Genomic DNA, 17,431 nt, shown 5'->3' on the forward strand with positions numbered 1-17,431 from the left:
ATCCCATCTCGTTCTTGGGAAATAACGTGGCTAGGCAATGAAACACAGCGAAAACCTGCTTTATTCAGCATGTTGTCCATGTTTATCAACTACCTACTTGTACTGTGCCACCAGGAGCAGTCTGGGTGAAAGATGCTGCTTGCTGCTCTTGCTGCTTGTCACCTGCTGCCCTCCAGATCCCCTTTCCCTGCCGAGCTGTCTGCTGGCCCCCAACAAAGCATCACCTCTGTTAGGTCTGTGCATCTGCCTGCAAAGGAGTCTCTGGTGGAAAGGGAAATGTACAGCTCCTTGGTTTAAATAAAAGTGCATTTAATGCCCATTGGTGGCTGCTGGGGCTGGCAGAGGACTTCTGAGCAACGCCACCCGCTCGGCTGTGACATGGGCGACAGGTACATGCAGGCAGGAGGTTCCTGCCGTCCCCCCAGACCAAAGGGTGCTGTTGGAGTTCCTGTTGGGGTGTCAGCCTTCTGAGAGCACCTTGATAACCCAAAGCCACTGGACACAGCTTTTTGTGAGGGTACAGCAAGGCATGCCCCAGAATCCAGCACTGTTCCCCCCGTAAGCATCAGGAAGGAGCTGCTGCTGCTGCCAGCTGTCCTTCAACCACCTGCACCCCAATACAATCACAATTCCCTCATAAAGGGTCCCACTGTCCCCCAGACTGACAGGGTGGCAGAGAAGATACAGCCAGACCCGTCTCAGAGGTGCACAGCAAAGGGACAAGAGGCTGCAGGTACAAGCTGCCGCGATGGATGTTCCTGTCACGCACACAGAAAAAACTCTGCCCCGGAGGGTGCTGCAGCCCTGGGACAGGGCCCACAGGGCCAGGGGGGCTCCATCATTCCCACACGCCTGGCTCTGACTGTGGGGTGCCTTGGGGCAAGTGTTGGGGCCCCCAGACCAGCTCTGACTGTGCCTGTCCAGCCGTGGCTCATAATTCACTGCCTTTACTGTGCAGAAGAGCAGCAATGCCGCCAGGCTGGCTCTCCTGCTGACTGCCCAGTTATTTTTTTCTCACAACGGTGGCTTTCTCTGTAACGGCTCCCACGCCTGTGGCCGTGGGCTGGCAGCAAGTCAATGCATCCCTGTGTGCATCGCTGCGCAGTGCGGGAGCAGTGCCCGGCTCTGGACGCCCCTGCCTCCAGCTGCCATTGGCGCCGCGGGCACTGCGGCAGGGCCCAGGGCTCCCCGCCCCTGGCCATAAGAAGCCAGCGGGTCCCCAGCCACACTGCGCTGCTGTGCCACAGCTCCGCTGCCAGCAGGGAGGTGAGAGGGGCCGGGGGATGCCGGGGCAGGCGCTTGGCTGCTGGAGTGGGGGGGCTACGGCTGCGGGAGGGGTGGCACGGGGGGCATGATCGCAGCTCCGAGCTCTGCCACTGCAGCAGAGGCTCGAGCACACGCAGGCAGGGCACGAGCATGCAGAGGGCTGTTAGGATGCAGGCGGGAAGTGCTTCAGGAATATTTCCTACCTGACAGGAAACAGTCTTGCAGTTTGGACACTGACTGCTGCATGGGGGAGGGCGTCAGCCGTGGGATGAGATTCAGTGCCTTCGGCGTTGGGCCTTGAGGTGGTGAAACAGGAGCCAGGCTGCAGGGCAGGAGACATTTATCCATGGGGTATGAATTAACCGAGTACCAGACAACAAGGTGGCTTTTTTTTCCCCAGCGTCAGTGTATTCAACAGCTTTTGAGAAGGTGGTTTTGCATCTCTCCCTTTTCTATCAGAGTCTCTTTGGTTTGTGAAATCTGCAGGAAATGCTGCAATCCCAAGTATTAACATTCCTGAAAGGGTCTCCAGATCAAGCATGGGAGGAGGGAGGTTAGAGATGTGCTTATTTTGTCCCGCTGACACTCATCAAAACTGGTTCCTGCCTGGGTTACCCCGACTGCTCAGTTGGAGATAGGCCTGCAGGCAAGAAAGGCAGAGGGAGAGTGCCTGTGACAGAGGGGACAGCAAAACCTTTTCTGAAACTCCAAGTGCAGAAATGAAACCCCTACCTGCCTCTCTTCCATGCGAGGAGAACAAAGCAATGGGTTAAGCAGCAGGAGCCAAAGAAGAAGTGACAGAAGTGAAGTGACAACAAGCCGCCTGCTAGCCAGGTCTGCACATACAGAAAATGCAGGAGCACCTTGCTGGAAGCCGCCAGGGCTTTGCAGCCTCTCCTTGTTTTCTCTTCTACACTCTGATCACACAGACACCTAAGGTGCCAAGCTCACAGCAGTCCCAGGGGATGTACCAGCTCCCAGCGTGCACCAGTCTTATACTGGGCACTCCTTGCGTTGTGGTTCTCCTCTCCTTGCGAGGTCCCGGAGGCAGAGCCAAGGTCTTTCGGGGTCCTCCTCCCTGAAGCGGGAGCTGCCTGCGGTGCTTTTCAGCACCATGTTTTGAGCACGGGGTTCGGCGTTGCTGATGTGCGGGGGGAACCCGGGGGTGGCCGCGCCTGCAAAGCAAAAGGCATCGCTGGAGCTTGCCCAGGCTAACGCACCCGCCACTCCCTCTGACCTCAGGGCCACGCTGTGACCATGTCTGAGCTGGAGAAGGCCATGATTGCCATCATTGATGCCTTCCACCAGTACTCAGGGAAGGAGGGAGACAAGCACAAGCTGAAGAAATCAGAACTGAAGGAGCTAATTAACAACGAGTTGACCCATTTCCTCGGCGTAAGTATTGCCCTCCGCGCAGCACGCCTGGCTGGGCGCAGGGAGCCGTGTCGAGCAGCTGCCAGGCTCTGCTCACTCGGTCTCCTACGGGAAGCAAGCACAGGGGAAGAGGTTTACTCACACATCAGTGCATTAAACACTTTGCTCCAGCTCCGCCCGAGCAGCCAGTAGCAGGACAAATACAACAGCCTGCATTGGGGGCTGGGGTTTGGGTTGGATATTAGGGAAAATTCCTTCCCTGGGAAGGGTGGGGGGGGCAGCCTTTCCCCAAGGGGCTCAAGATGTCCCTTCCCGGCAGCACAGCGGTGGCTGTGATTCCTGCTTCAGGAGCGCTGCTGCTGTGCTGCTGCTACTGCAGGTGCAAGGCAGTGCCCCAACACAGATGGGAAACAGCCACAAGATATTTGGGATGTGTCTGAATAGAGATTCAGCCATGAAAGCACCCAAGAAGCGGGGACTTGTTACTGTCTGGGCCTCCCTCTGATCCTCCCCAGCTTTGGCTGCCTGTTTCTATCCCTTCAGGAGATCAAAGACCAGGAGACTGTGGACAAAGTCATGGAGGCGCTGGACAGTGATGGGGATGCAGAGTGCGACTTCCAGGAGTTTGTAGCCTTCATTGCAATGGTCACCGCTGCTTGCCATGAGTTCTTTGAGCATGAGTGAGCTGGTGGGAAGCAGGCGAGCACCTCCTCCTCATGCTGGAGAGATGCAGAGCAGCATCACTCCTCCAGGAAAAAGACTGGGTGTGATTAGGGGCTCCTTGGAGTTAAGCTTGTGCTAGACTTAAGCAGCTTATTAAGTTCTGCGGCTTTGTGAACAAGAAACACTTGCACAGCTCAAGAAAGCCTATCGGCCAGTGCCCACCTGGCTGGATACGGTGTGCAAATGCCTTGACTCAAGCTCCTTCACTGCTGCTGTATGCGAAGGACGTGCATGGGGCTGGAGGCAGGCGGACGCCGAGATCCAAGCTTGCTTGCAAAGGGAAAAGGGAAATTCAAGGGCTGAAATAGGAGGTTATGGCAGAGGGGCTGGTTACAGAAGCCTGGTTCTGAGCCCGCTGACCTGAACAGAAAGGCTCCCGTTGATTCCTGTGGGCTCTGACCACCCTGTGCATGGTACTAACCCAGGCAGCACAGCCCCTGTCTTGTCACAGGGGCTCAGCAGAGCCCAAGCATTTCTTGGCAAATTGAGACACCCTTGGCTTGAAAGGCAAAGCATAACCATCTAACAGTCCAGGCTTTTCTCTTGTTGATGAATCCTCCTGCTTTTAGCAGCCTGAAGAACTGGTAGTGAAGTGTATGAGGCTTCTGGGCTGGGGACAGCTTCTGGACCTGGGATATGCCTTGGCAAGGTCTCCAGGCTCAGTCAGAAGGGAAGGGGGGATCCGCCCAGCGTGACCACAGTGCTTTAATGTGGACCAGGCACAGCCTCCAGTGTGTGGAAATGATGAGAATAAAATGTTGTTTCGGTCTCTGGGCTGCAACTGGTCTCTGGTGAAAAATGTGTCCTTTTGTCCCAGGCTGTGTGCAGCTCCCCAGCTGCCCTGCACTGTCAGAGGGGAAGGCTGGAGGATGCAGCCTGAAGCACTGCTACAGCTCATGCCCCTGGGTTTCTTGTTGGGCCTCGACCCTTCATCTCCTCCCTGGCATCGCTGTGGTTGGCCAAACAGCTCTAGGCTGTCGCCACCACCGTTGCTCCACCTGGCTGGCCAAACCGGGAGATGTACCTGCAAGGCCAGAGGAGTGCAATGGGCCTCCCTGGGACTGCTGCTGTTCAGGATGTGGCTGCTGCTGCCAGGCTCATCCAGGGGCTTGCAGTGGTGAGCCTTTGCAAAGCCAAAACTAAACCTAGGACAATTTCCCCAAAGCCTATGCTCCTGCCTTTTTCACTCTGCACTTGCCACCCAGCTCAGCAATACCTGTGCTTAGGTGTTCATGGCTAGCAACACCTACAGTGAAAAATTCATAACAAAGATACCTGCTGATGTTGCTGTTGTTTTCACCTCATTCCACATTTCGTAATTATTTCATGTGTAAAATAACATATCTTCAGACAGAGACCATCTGCCTCCCCCAGCTGTGAAAAGGTACACTCAGGCAGAGACATGCATACAAGAAAGACAGCATCTTGTACTCCATCTAGAATTTAAAAAAGCATTTTTGCCATCTCAGGGTAGCGCTCATTTGTTGAGAACTTGTTTAGCATCCGAGTTACTTCCACCACATTTTTAACATCCTCATCCGTTCTCGGTTCAGCTGTTTCCAACACTTGCACAGACCTGAGGCAGCGTGTGAGGACAACGAATGGGGACACTGTCTGTCCCAGTGTCCCCAAGGTTAGACAGGGTAGATGGGACCCTCATGACTCTCTCCTGAGCCTGAACCTGAGTTCAGCAGAAGGGTCCGATGCTTTAGTACAAGGGCCTGCTGGTGAGGCTGCCTGGCAGCTCTCCAAGTCCCATCCGCCTTCTGCCTCACTGCCCCAGCAGTGCTCACAGGGATGAGGAACCCTTCCCCCAGACCAAGCCTTTTCAGCAGCTCTGCAAAGCACCGCAGCAGCAAAGAGCTGCAGGTGAAACAGGCGGCCTGAACGCTGGCAGAGCCAGCCAGACACAGAGCAGGTCACCCTGTCCCTCAGCGAGCAGCGAGAGCCGGAGCAGGGAGTGACACGGTACGACGGCGCACGTGTTTCTGGCAGTAAGGCTGATCCTGACTTAGCAACACCACTGCTGGGAATTCACAGAGGCTTTACCTGGCACAGGAGAAGGTGCAGCAGAGCTGCTGCCTCTTGTCAGGGGGGAAGAGAGTGTGCCTTCCTTTGAGGTGAGCACCCTGACTGCCAGTGGTGCAGCATGTGCTGGCTCAGGTTACTGAGCCCTGGATACTCCTCCCCAGTCAGCAAGGAAAGCTGAGCTTTCCTGAAGTGAAATTCCAGGAACAGAGATGCGTGGTTACAGGCCCCAGCGTCACCTAGTCTGCACTGCAGCTCTGCTCCCGTTATGTCCTGCTGCTCTTCGACACAGGCGGTGCCTCAGCTGATTGTCTCGGTTCACTTACTAAAGTTATCAGCTAATGAAGTTGCCAGTGGAATCGTTCCTCCGAGCCATTCTCTTAAGTCATCATCGTGACTGGACCCACCCTGTGGCTCTGCTGAGCAGAGACCGGCTCTTCCACTGCCACGCAGGCTCTCGGGGAATTCAAGACATTCACCCACCTCATAACCCACCCCGTGGGACGAGACAGGGATGGCCACACACGGGTGCAGTGGGGGAGGCAGGCAAAGCAGTTTGAGCAACACCAGCCCACGCACATAGTCTGAGGGGCCTCTGCTGACACCTCACCACCAGCAATCCCTCCTCGCACACACAGGCACAGCCACCCGCAGCACCTCTGCTAACACCCTGGGTCCCCACTGTGCCAAGCTGCTGTGGCCAGCCTAGAAAAAGGATGCTGCCATGCCAACAAGGGGTTTGAGTAGCGTTTTGAGGGGCTCAGAAGTGCAGCGACGCTTTCCGGGGGAAAAAAAAAAAAATCACTCAAGCCTTGGGGCTGATCAAGGAGCCGGTGTCAGAGCTCTGCAAGGCAGACATCACAGCTGGCTCTGAACGGGCTCAAAAAGCTTAAGCAACAACTCGCTAACCTCCCAGCAACAACAGGCTACATACTTAAAAGTGCCAGTCCTGGTACCACTGGTTGTCAGGCTCTGGCAGGAACCATTCAGTCTTCAGGAAGGGAAGGTGATAGGCTGATGACATTATTAAATATTTAATTTTTAGTAATGCTCCCATCCCAGCCAACAGAATCAGCCTGCTGGAAACACAAGGTGTGTGTGCTCTTACAACACCTCACTGGCACTGGTTAGCTTGACCTGATCACTGGGTGTATCGATCACCGGAAATATCAGAAAATCCACATTCCTGTCATTAGTGCAGACTGGCGTGTGACAACCTGCAGAAAGGCTGGTTTGGTAACAGGGAGCTCTGGGGTCTGCGCTGTGGGACCCTCAGGGCCCTGGGAGGCTCCCCGAGGACAAAACAGCACATTACACTGGCAGCGCCTACCTTACGCTTGGACACATCTGTCAGTTATGCTTTTGACTCCGTATAGAAGAGGATGCAAGTGAATTTCCCACCAGGAAGGGCACCAATGGATGGTTTCTTACATTAAATGAGCTGTCAGGACAAGAACTATTAATCAACAGTACTAAAAGTGAAACAAAGAGAAGAAAGTACACCAACAGGAGGAGCCTGAGGCATTTAACAGACGCAAATTAACTTTGCAAACTAGGAAAGTGACAGATGGGGGCAGATTTAGTACATACATGTTGAATTACATTTTCATAACTTAAAATGCTGCCATTACTTCTTTCTCTGGGAGATTAGAATCTGCACTTTTACTCTCTGCCCAGATAATTTTAGGCAAAGCGCACGTGTGAAAGGGAATCCTCCCTCTGGGTCAGACACAAAATTACTAGTGCTGGAAGAGCACTTACAGACCCCTACAAAAACTCTTCCACATAGGATGTAATTTTGCTGGGAGGGCCGATTATTGCTGTTAGCATACCTAAAAAAAAAAAAAAATTCATCTTGTTAACTATCGATAGAAGTGCATCCAGGCTGAATCATCCAATACCAGAGTTCATGTGCTGACAGCAAGAAAAATTATTTATCTTAAAAAGAAAACCAAAGTATGGTTTTTTCCACAAATCAAGTGCGGGCTTTTACAGACCCCAGGGAAGGAACATTCCTGACCTGGTTGGATGGAGGAAAGCAATTGCGTAGACAAAGCACTGTGCCCCTGGGCCACGTCTCCCACACCTCTGGAACTGGCACGGAGAGGTGCTCCTCCAGCCTGGCGGTCTAGTGACATGGAAGTACGTTCCTGCTCCCTCTTGTACATTCAGCTGAAAAATACATTTCAAAAGAAAATGGCAGCATTTCTGTGAGCGATCTGTGGATTGAATTTGTTCCCCCTGCCAGATATTAAATCTAAAGTATTTGCCTAGCCTTACTTACTGTACTGCAACAGTCAGGGCATTAGAGCATATTTTCAGTTTTTCCATTCTGAAATATTCTCAACACTGGATTTGACTGTACAAAGTCTGACTTCATCCTGCATCCCGAACAGTATGGACTTCCCATTGCAGGGGGAAGGTAGCTGACAGAGCAGGAAACTAGAAGAGCAAAATGGGAAGCTTTTTAAACACAACAAAATAAAACACCTCCAAAACTATTAAGGAGAAACATAAAACTGATCTTTAGAAGGCCACTGTTACATTTTCTTGCCACTGGAATTTTGATTCTGCACGGAGGCATACCATGCTACAAGTACAGACACAACCACCATGGCACTGTCGTCCACGTTTGGCAGAGAAAAATGCCAGAAATAAAGACAAATCATTACTTTGCACTTACCTTTGCAAGCTAAGTTTTAAGGAATGCTAGAAAATTAGGCAATGTTTTTCACTTCCATAAGCAAATTTTTATGTTTAGGTGAGAACAGGATTAAAAGAAAAAAAAAGTGACTGGAGGAAAAGATAGTGGTGCATATTATTTTAATAACCTGTATTGAAATACAAAAGAAGATAGAACTCTGCTTATATGGCACTGGCATAATTGAACTGGAAATAAACCCCAGTGTGTCTGGCTCTTTCTAACCAACACAATTGGTCACAAAACAAAATCTAAAGACTGCAGCAAAAATTTACATTAGAATTTGTCACGACAAGAAACTCTGGCTTAGAAACATCTCATTTGAAATATCTGACCATGTAAATGTTTAAAGTGTATTAACCAACTGAATATAAACATCAGTTCAACAATAAGTTAGACTTTAGTATACCCAGCATCAGCTAAATTCTGAAGTGCAAAAAGTTAAGAGAATTATTCAATGCATTTTGTGGCCGTAAATCAGTTCCTAGATGTAATCCAGCTCTATCATCTACTAACATAATTTCTGGCCTGACAGGCTGCAATACTTTAAACGTGCAAGCTTTCGGAAAATTCCTTTTTTGGCCTTAAAACAAAGTTGTGAATATGCTATAGAAACCAAAACGAGGTCTATCCAAAAAGATCCTTAAAGTGCGTAATACGTGTTTTCACACAATGGCAGGGAAATAGCATTTAAAAAATCAGGGACTTGCTACAGAAAATTAGGAATGTACACTTAAAATGAACTCACTGCTTCCTTTTCGCTGCTATAATAAATTCCTGGGTAACAATAAGCGTTAACTAAAGGCATAAAGTAACCTCATTGTACTGTGGCTAGAATGACATGAAACTTATAAAAAGTCAGTATAAAGTGCTGGCTCACAAAGGACACTGCTGCAATAAAGGCAGTTTTATTAATGTTTATGAAGTTATTTAGTACTCACTGGAGTCTGACCTCACACCCCAGAATAAATCTGAACCATTCCGCTTCCCCAGCAACCCTGCTGAGGCATCTTGACTCACTCCCTCAGCATGGTGACTGGCCAGTGAACCAGCTACAGCAGTATATTAATTCAGAAAGACATTGTACATTCCCAAATGACAAGGTTAAAAAAAAAAAAAAAAATCTTGCGCCTTTACTACAAGCTGGAACTTCAGATGTCAAACTCATTTAATTTAAGATGAATTACAGATTTTTGACCCCTGTCTTCATTGAGTGTTTAATTGTTTTGGTGGTAAAATAAAATTTGGCAATAAAACCTGCCGTACTTTAAATGCAGCTCATACACAGCATTATCTGGATGTCTTGTTGTAATTAACGGCGAGAAAACCAGAAAAGGCTCAACGATGCTATGGCTATGTACAGTGCTTTTAAAAACACATTGTGTTTCGCAGGATAAATTCCTGCTTGTTTCCTAAACCCACTGTTGGTACAAATCTGTTTTCTGTAGGTGCACCACCTCTCTTGCCTCTTCAAACAAAAACTCTGCCTTCATTTAAGAGGCTACAACTTAATTTATTTCCACACACAGGGAAGCATCTCTCTTTCAGTCTGGGTAAAAGCAGGTGCTTTTATCAGGAACCCCTAGAAGTCTTGTGTTAGAAAATGCTGCTGACATGAAACAAAACCAGGGGGGCCCACGAAGCGGGTGGAATCCCCTGTAACCGCCCAGCGTTCTGCACGCCACACCGCCTGCAGGGAGCCTCGTAGACTTTTACATATCTGCTGCGCCCCAGAGAAGTGTTTGCATGGAACCCTGCGTCGGAGAAAGAATTCCATTTGGAAACACGCTCTGGAGTGACGCTGGTGCAGCTTGAAAATTAAACCAGACACTCAACCTCCATGAGCCATGTTGCGGAGGGCCAGGAACGGTTCTTATTTTAGCAACTTTTACAGCCTTTCTGCCTGCTGCTGCTTCGGGTCAGCCTGGTGAGGTTGCTCGAGGCTGTTATCTCGGTGTTGCTGTTTCTGCTCCTGCTTTTTCTTTTCAGTCAGTGCTTTTGCTCTGGTGGTCATTGGCCTGTGTCTAGCATCAGGCCTCTCTTCATCCTGCTGGTGCTTTTTGCAATGTTTTTCAAAGGTAGAAATTTTGGCATATGTGCGGTTGCAAACCAAGCAGTGGTACGGCCGCTCCCCACTGTGTGTTCTCATGTGAAGCTGGAGGTAAGATGACCTGGAAAAGGCTCGGCTGCAGACCGAGCAGCGTTGAGGCTCGCGTGCCTCGTGGGTCTTCAGGTGCTGCTTGAGGGATGACGCCTGCTTGAAGGCCTTCCCACAGGTGGAACACTTGAAGTTCCTCTCACCCGACTCCAGAAGCTGGTGCGACACGAGGTGGGCGGAGGAGCGGAACTTCTTCCCGCACTTGTCGCACTTGTAGGGCCGCTCCCCGGTGTGCAGGCGGACGTGGAGGACCAGCCCGGCCTTCTGCGTGAAGGCCTTCTCGCACTGCAGGCACTGGAAAGGCCTCTCGCCCGTGTGCATGCGGCGGTGGGTGGCGAGGTGCGAGGCGCGCCCGAAGAGCTTGCCGCAGTCCTCGCACTTGAAGGGCCTCTCGCCGGTGTGGATGGCCTTGTGGCGCACCAGGTGCGAGGACTGGAGGAAGAGCTTCCCGCAGACGGGGCACTGGTACCTGCGCTCACCTGTGTGCGAGCGGAGGTGGAGCGCGAGGTGCGACGAGGAGATGAAGGCCTTGCCGCAGAGCGGGCAGGCGTGGGGCCGCTCCCCGGTGTGGGTGCGCTTGTGCAGCACCAGCCCCGAGGAGAGGGCGAAGGCCTTGGCGCACACGGGGCAGCGGTACGGCTTTTCCCCGGTGTGGACCCGTCGGTGCTTGGCCAGGGCGCCGGCCTGCGCGAAGGCCTTCCCGCACTGCTCGCACCCGTGGGGCCGCTCCGCCTCGGCGCCCAACGCCCCGCCCCGCCCGCCCCCCGCCCGGCGGCCCGGCCCGCCCGGCGGCCCCGCCGGCACCATGGCGGCGGCCCCGCGCCCCCCCGCGCCCCGGAAGCGGCGGCCGGGACGCGCCCTGCGCGCATGCGCCAACGGCGCGCGGCGATGACGAAGCGAAGCGCGGGCCGCCGGGGCCGGTGAGGGCGGGCGGGCGGCGCCGCCCGGGGCCCAGCGCGGCAGCGGCCCGGCGCCGCTCCCCCAGGGCAGAGGGAGGCCCAGCGGACTGCCCTCCTCCCGTCCGCCTCGCCCGGGGCTCCGCTGGGTGCCGCGGGGAGGGGTGTCCCACACACCCCCCCACCTCCCCGCAGGCCTCGGCCCAGCTTCAGAGAGCTCGGGGCGGGGTACAGGCGCCGGCCGGGGGAGAGGAGGAGCCCCACTGGGGTCAGGGCAGGGAGGCGAGGCAGACCCGAGAGCAGTTCGGGCACCGAAAACATGACATTGAGGAACAGGCAGGCTGTGAGGATGTGCGATTGCCTTAACTGTAAAGCAGCTGTAATGACATTTTGCAGAAAAAGCCCTTCAGGCATTAAACTGTCCAAAACACAGGTGAAAACTCTTGTGTAGACAAGCTAACTTTCTGACCTAACAGCGTTTCAACATTCAGCAGGCAGATTTTCAAGAGCTGTTTTGAAATGTTTAATGTGCTTTTTGTTTCAGATTTACAAGGCAACTTGTCTCACTGTCATCAATATCTAAATACAAAAATCTTACAATGCTTTATTTGCTAAAAACCTACAACATTAAAATTGGGGTTAGGTAGTTCTTTTGTTTTGCCAGCTGTTTTTTTTTACGAGGAGCGTCCCACGGTCCACTGCTAGAAGTTGCTGTACTTCAAACAATAAGTTACACGAGTTCTGTACATAATTACAGTCATAGTAGAGTATGCAGCTGTATGATACACCACAGTCAAACACCATGAGGGCAAAGAACTACTATACATGAAAGCTTTTTGTTGAAGACTTTATAGTTTATTTGACCAAGAGTCAATTTGATATCCTCATATCAGGAGACTGACATCTATCTTTCTTAGGCACTGATCCAGGCAGAATTGCCTTGCAGAAAAACCTGTCTCTTTTGCCAAACTCATGCGTTATTAAAAAAATTTTCTGTAGCTCAAAGTCTTTAAACAACTCTATAAAAATAATTATTTGCTAGTCTCGTGCTTATCTTCAAATACATGAAGTATTTGAATAACTTCACATTCTCTTTCTGAATTAGGTTCACTGCAGTAATTAGATCAGGCAGAAACTTCAAAGCCTTAATTAGTCAAGTGTGACTCAACCAACGGGGTATTTCAGCTTGAAAAAAAAGTGTCTAAATACAACTCTAAAAAAAAATGATAGTTTGTACCACAGCAGATCAAGCTAACTAACACTGAGTATCTTTTCCATGGTGGGAAAAAGAAAAAAAAAAGTCACTATCATAAATTTTAGCACAGGATATTCAGGAAAAACATATTGTAAGACCATGCTTTGTAAACATTTCTACAAATCATTCAGAGACTATTGGCTTTAGAATGAATTTTCAAATACTTGGCGTTATGCAGGGCAGTAATTAATAGCTAATGCTGTGAAAACAAGCAACTTTAACATGAAGTTACGCAGCAAGAGCAGTGAAAGCTCCTGCATCAAGTAGTTAAAACTGGATATTAATTTATATTTTATTATAAAGTTTATAGCATTACAGAGTCCAGCATGGCACGATAAGTAACCTTGTTACAGTTGCAGTATTTGTTTTTGCTTGGTACAAAAAAGCTGAACAGCAGCGTAATTGTTCTTATCTTGAATCTGGGACTGGAATGAATTCGTTTCTTCTGAATAGGGATGAGTCAGTGATTCAAAATAAAAAGGCTGCATTTTTAAATCTCAATATGTGCAAAATTCCTTTCAGTACAGTAAAGAATACGGTAGAGATGTGTGCAGTCCTGAAAGTTACATGCCAACCCAGATACTGCCAATATATTGCAAACAATCACATGAAGGGTAAACTCTGGTTACTCACGACTTTCAGTATTATTTCCAAGAATCCTCCTCACAGCTGGTGTTCTCTCCCCACCCTGATTTATGTCCTTTTATGCAGTGCATCAAGTACTGACATTCATAATTATTGTAAAAAAACATTGGTCCGTGATAGTTCTAATAAGCTTCCTTCAGGAATTCCAGTAAACTCTCCATCCTAAGACAGCTGTAACTGTTACAATGGATTTATGAAAGCAAATGCAGTCTGAGAGATGAAGGTCTGTGAAGATTAGGATCTCCATTTTTCTAAGGTCTTCAACAGCTTTTAAAAACACAGAAAATGAATTCCCATGTTATTGTCTGGAAAGTCCCTTGATTTTGGTGCTTTAGCCTTGATGTGATTTTCTGTTTTCACATGTTGTAGGCAACATAAATAGGATCTAACTGGTCAGCTAAAAATCCGTCTCTCAAGTGCATTCGTTGTTTCTCACCACGGGAATTGATAGGAATAACACCGGGGTCCACAATGACCACAACACCTACTATGAGATAATGCTCTTCCAGAACCACATTTGTTACCAGCGCGACCAGGTCCAACGCTTCTTGTTCTGAGCCTTCCAACTCCACAACCACCACAAGCAAGTTGGTCCATGTAAACACAGCGCTGTTGGCATAATACAAGTATTAATCGTCAGAAAAAAATACATCGTCAAAGGAAGCTAGTTATCAAAGACTCACTGGAAATAAATTTTGTAAATCAAGAGGTCAAAGCTGTAACTTCTTGGGATATTCTCTGCCACTTGTTTTTTAATTGTTCATGAACAAAATATAAGCAGGTTTTTTATATATACACAATCATGTATTTAAAAGCTCTTTGCACTTACGTATTAAGATGGGAACCATTAAGATTTCACATTCACATACTTGAGTAAATCTTCAGAGATGATTAAAGGGAAGACAAAGCTTACAAGTAAACACTACCACTTTGAGACTGAAGGGGACCTACAGCCAAATGGTATACATCATCCGTCAGGACCAAATGACAATAATATATATTAGAAGACAGCATTCAAGAAATCTTTGAAATGTATTTACCACGTCCAAGTGCGTCCGTTCTGACACAGCCAGGGAAGTCAACAACACAACTTGGATGCGTTCTGCTGCCCTGTTCATCCCCTGCCCTCCCTGTCTTCCACACTATGAAGATCAAGCTCTAATAAAAGTGTGGTTTGTTTTTTTTTTCCCCGCAGCAGAGGCAGGGGAAAGAGGGGTGTTATATTTCAGTGTCTCACTGCAGTAGTTTCTAAGCAAAGTTTTGGTGAGTTCACTTTACAGCAAGCTCTCAGTCTAGCATGCTTTTCCAAAGAGCTTGACTTCTGCTACTTTAAAAGACGTAAAAGGATACATAAAAATAATACTGAGGCTCTTACCATTCTGCAATGCTCTTATGTGCTCTTATTACAGATGTCTCTATGTCAATGGGATGGTACCTCATTCCTCTGAGCTCCAGTGTTTCATCCAAAGAGCCTACCACATAAAGGGCATCATGCCTCTCTGCAATATAGCACAGACATTTAAAACATCATCAGATCTATAGAGCAAACATGGTCATTTGTACGTGCTTATTCCTGACGTTCTAAGGTGTTCCCGGTGCTTCCTAGAAGAAAGAGTCTGTAATACACATCAAGCTCTCACATTTGGAGAGAAGAGAATTAAGAGGAGGTCATGTAGCACTTCTGCCTATTGACTCAAAGCAAATGAAAGAAGACTAAAAAGAATTTCTAGGTCATCCAATTATGCCCCTTTTCTCCCATAATGTAATCTCAGTTCATAAACTCAATCAAAATCCATTGTTAAAGCCTCTTTTTGTCCTACTATTCTTTGTCCCACCAGAGAACTTCTCTGACTGACAGGAACGCTTTTCCAATTTCCAAATTTAACATTTTTTTCTTTTTAAAACCAGCTTATACCCACTTGTCCTCATGCCAACAATATTCTTCTCAGCTTCTTAAGTTCCCCACAGTTAATGCAGCGAGAACAACTCTATTCCCTGCACAGCCTTAGCTTTGCTAGGTTACATAAGCAAAGCTCTCCTAGACCCTTCTTGAAGGACATGCTCTCCACACTGAGACATTCATCCTATAACTCTGTTCAGTTCAACTTCGCTTTTTTTTGAGCAGAATTATAAAATAGGCATAATCATGTAACTTGAGACGAAAAGGATGCTGGGAAGCTCCACTGTATTTCATGCATACTTGCTAGGTTAATTCACCATACATAACCTCTCAAATGCTGACAAACTAAAGGACAACTGACATTGTTCCACAGTGATAAAAATCTCTACGATACGTGATTTTTCAGAAAGCTACAAGGCACAAAAACTTGCTACACTTAGCTGGTGCCTTGCCACCTGCATCTTCTCCTTCTTTGCGAATGTCTACTCACAGATTCAGATTTCTGTCAACTACCAGCTTTCTCAAGAACAGGGAGCCATTTAACTTTGAATAGTGACAGAAGGACAATTCCATCAAAGCATCCTGTGCTGAACCTTGCACTAAGCAGCAATGTGCCCTGGAGGTCAGGTAGCTACCCTAGAAATCAGAGAGGAGGAAAGTAAGGAAAGCTTAGAGCACCTTGGTTGAGTGTTCTTTTATCATGCTCTACCAGCTCTGAAGAGGAAGATGACATGCAGTAAAAGTTTTTGAGGGAACTGGATTGACATTACATCAGCTCCCACCAAAAGCCTGAGACCACATTCCTTCAGGAACAGACTGGCAAACACAGAACTGCTCAGTGTACTACGTAGGTTGAACAGCTGGAAAGGCCTGGTGCCAAAGAAGGGACCCTTCTGTGTAGTGGTGGTAACTGTGGGCTAAGGATTCCACACATTGCTGATGTGTTTCTTTACCAGAATTCACCTTTTGCTCTCTGATGGCACTCTGGCTGTGGAGGAGGGAAGCCTGCATGACACTGCTCTGGGGGAGATGGAATTGAGTAGGCTGCAGGGATTTCCACAGCTGGAGCAATCGCATCCACCTTTCTTGTTCTCAAGAGCCCAGGGAGACTGAATAGCACATCAGCACAGTAGACTGAAGGATGGCCCTCTCTTAACGACTAGATTCAACAGAGTTACATCATGGACCATTTCTGAACCCTGGACTGGTATCCGCTGCAACAGATGGGCTAGCTCCTTAACAACAGTCTGCACCTTGAACAAACTGCTCTCCTCACTCACCCTTCTTCCTTCACATAACTGAGGACTAAAAGTAGGATGGACATGCACAGACACTTATGTTCCAGAAGTAGGAACACTGCTTTTCCATCTTGTACTATGAGTTAACCACAGGAAATGTAAAAGGTTTCTGTGAACCCCCTACAGTTCATTATCCAGTGACAGCAATGAGCAGACACTGACTATCCATGTGGATACCACCATTTGTTTAAGTCCAATCACAGACAATTAGCAATATACATTTGCTAATAAGTTATAAGCATCCAAACTCCTTTACTTAGGATGTTTAGAGATTACTTTTTTTTTTTTTTAAAAAAAGTAATAATCAAGAGTTATTCCTACTCCATATTCTGTCTCAACAGAAAAAGGAGCAGCTTTCCTTCCATCTCCTTCCATGCCTCAAGTTTACACATCTTGGCTTAGATTGAAAAAATGGTATTAAGAATTTATTTTCTATACTGGAAAAATTATGGAGAAGTTACTCCTCTAGACCTTTAACTTCTGCAAGGCTGGGAAGCCGCCGGTATTTGTGCGTGTCCGAAAACTGCTGAATGACAACATTAGTTGTGTTCTCTGGATCAGCACTGAAATACTGCATCCTGTCTGTAAGGAAAGCGGTGCAGAGGAAAAGTGAGTAGAAAGGCTCTAGTGCTTCTAACAAATGTGCTCGTATTATTTTGTCTAAGTGGAAATAAAGGAAGATGAACATGATTTCTAAATCTGTCAAAAGGGCATTATGAATTTCCCATTTTGCATGATGACCCGGTATCATTGTAACCAATGAATATGTACAGAGTAACAATTCGCGTTACATTCAGCACTTTTCTCTGATGGAAGTCAGGATAAACTTGCAGGACAGCTTACTCTTTGCTAGCTCAACTGCCCCAAGGAGTTTCAAACACACGCTTCTGTAACTACATTGGTTTTCTCTCACCTCCACTAGCATCAGTAAGTTCTGTTCTGCGCAGAAAGCCGAGGTACCCAGTCCGAGCCCACACGGTCTGAGTGTCTCCAAAACTCAAGCGAGCAGTAAAGTGATCAGCGTGCAGTGCTTCTTCTCCATACACTGTGTAGTAACCAGTAGCATTGTGCGGACTACTCACCCATATCTAGGGGATAAAAAAAAAAACAAACAAAAAGGAATCATTCCCATATAAACATAGGTTATTTTGCTAGACCCAGGCAGCATCACTTATTGATTTAAGAGA

General features: G+C 48.3%; 3 protein-coding genes and 1 long non-coding RNA gene across 8 annotated transcripts in view; 1 reads left to right on the top strand and 3 right to left on the bottom strand.

The window, feature by feature from the left end:
* The first annotated feature begins 1,111 nt into the window (after positions 1–1,111).
* On the top strand, positions 1,112–4,144 carry S100B (S100 calcium binding protein B). The gene is made up of 3 exons (XM_074872363.1): positions 1,112–1,266; positions 2,509–2,661; positions 3,184–4,144. Exons 2-3 carry the CDS (start codon positions 2,524–2,526, stop codon positions 3,322–3,324), a joined length of 279 nt encoding a protein of 92 aa, XP_074728464.1. The 5' UTR covers positions 1,112–1,266; positions 2,509–2,523; the 3' UTR covers positions 3,325–4,144.
* Positions 4,145–7,085: 2,941 nt separating this feature from the next.
* Positions 7,086–7,766, bottom strand: LOC141945012 (uncharacterized). The gene is made up of 3 exons (XR_012629393.1): positions 7,676–7,766; positions 7,412–7,563; positions 7,086–7,223 (listed from the first exon to the last, which is right to left on the bottom strand). It is a non-coding gene; the product is annotated as an uncharacterized LOC141945012 (long non-coding RNA).
* Positions 7,767–8,197: 431 nt separating this feature from the next.
* On the bottom strand, positions 8,198–11,057 carry LOC141945020 (uncharacterized). The gene has a single exon (XM_074872352.1). The coding sequence runs from the start codon at positions 11,055–11,057 to the stop codon at positions 9,981–9,983; it is 1,077 nt and encodes a 358-aa protein (XP_074728453.1). The 3' UTR covers positions 8,198–9,980.
* A 588-nt stretch (positions 11,058–11,645) lies between these two features.
* DIP2A (disco interacting protein 2 homolog A) overlaps positions 11,646–17,431 on the bottom strand; it is a 139,881-nt gene continuing 134,095 nt past the window's right edge. For 4 of the 5 annotated variants that reach the window (XM_074872367.1, XM_074872366.1, XM_074872365.1 and 1 more), the window contains 3 exons: positions 17,158–17,332; positions 14,422–14,545; positions 11,646–13,655 (listed from right to left, as the gene is read on the bottom strand). In XM_074872367.1, the coding sequence (XP_074728468.1) occupies positions 13,403–13,655; positions 14,422–14,545; positions 17,158–17,332 (552 nt within the window). In that variant the 3' untranslated portion in view covers positions 11,646–13,402. Of the gene's footprint in view, positions 13,656–14,421; positions 14,546–17,157; positions 17,333–17,431 lie in introns of those variants that run through there. The other variant, XM_074872368.1, reaches the window with a different exon arrangement.

The sequence above is a fragment of the Strix uralensis genome, chromosome 6 (genome assembly GCF_047716275.1).
Source record: "Strix uralensis isolate ZFMK-TIS-50842 chromosome 6, bStrUra1, whole genome shotgun sequence".
Taxonomy (NCBI): Eukaryota; Metazoa; Chordata; class Aves; order Strigiformes; family Strigidae; genus Strix; species Strix uralensis.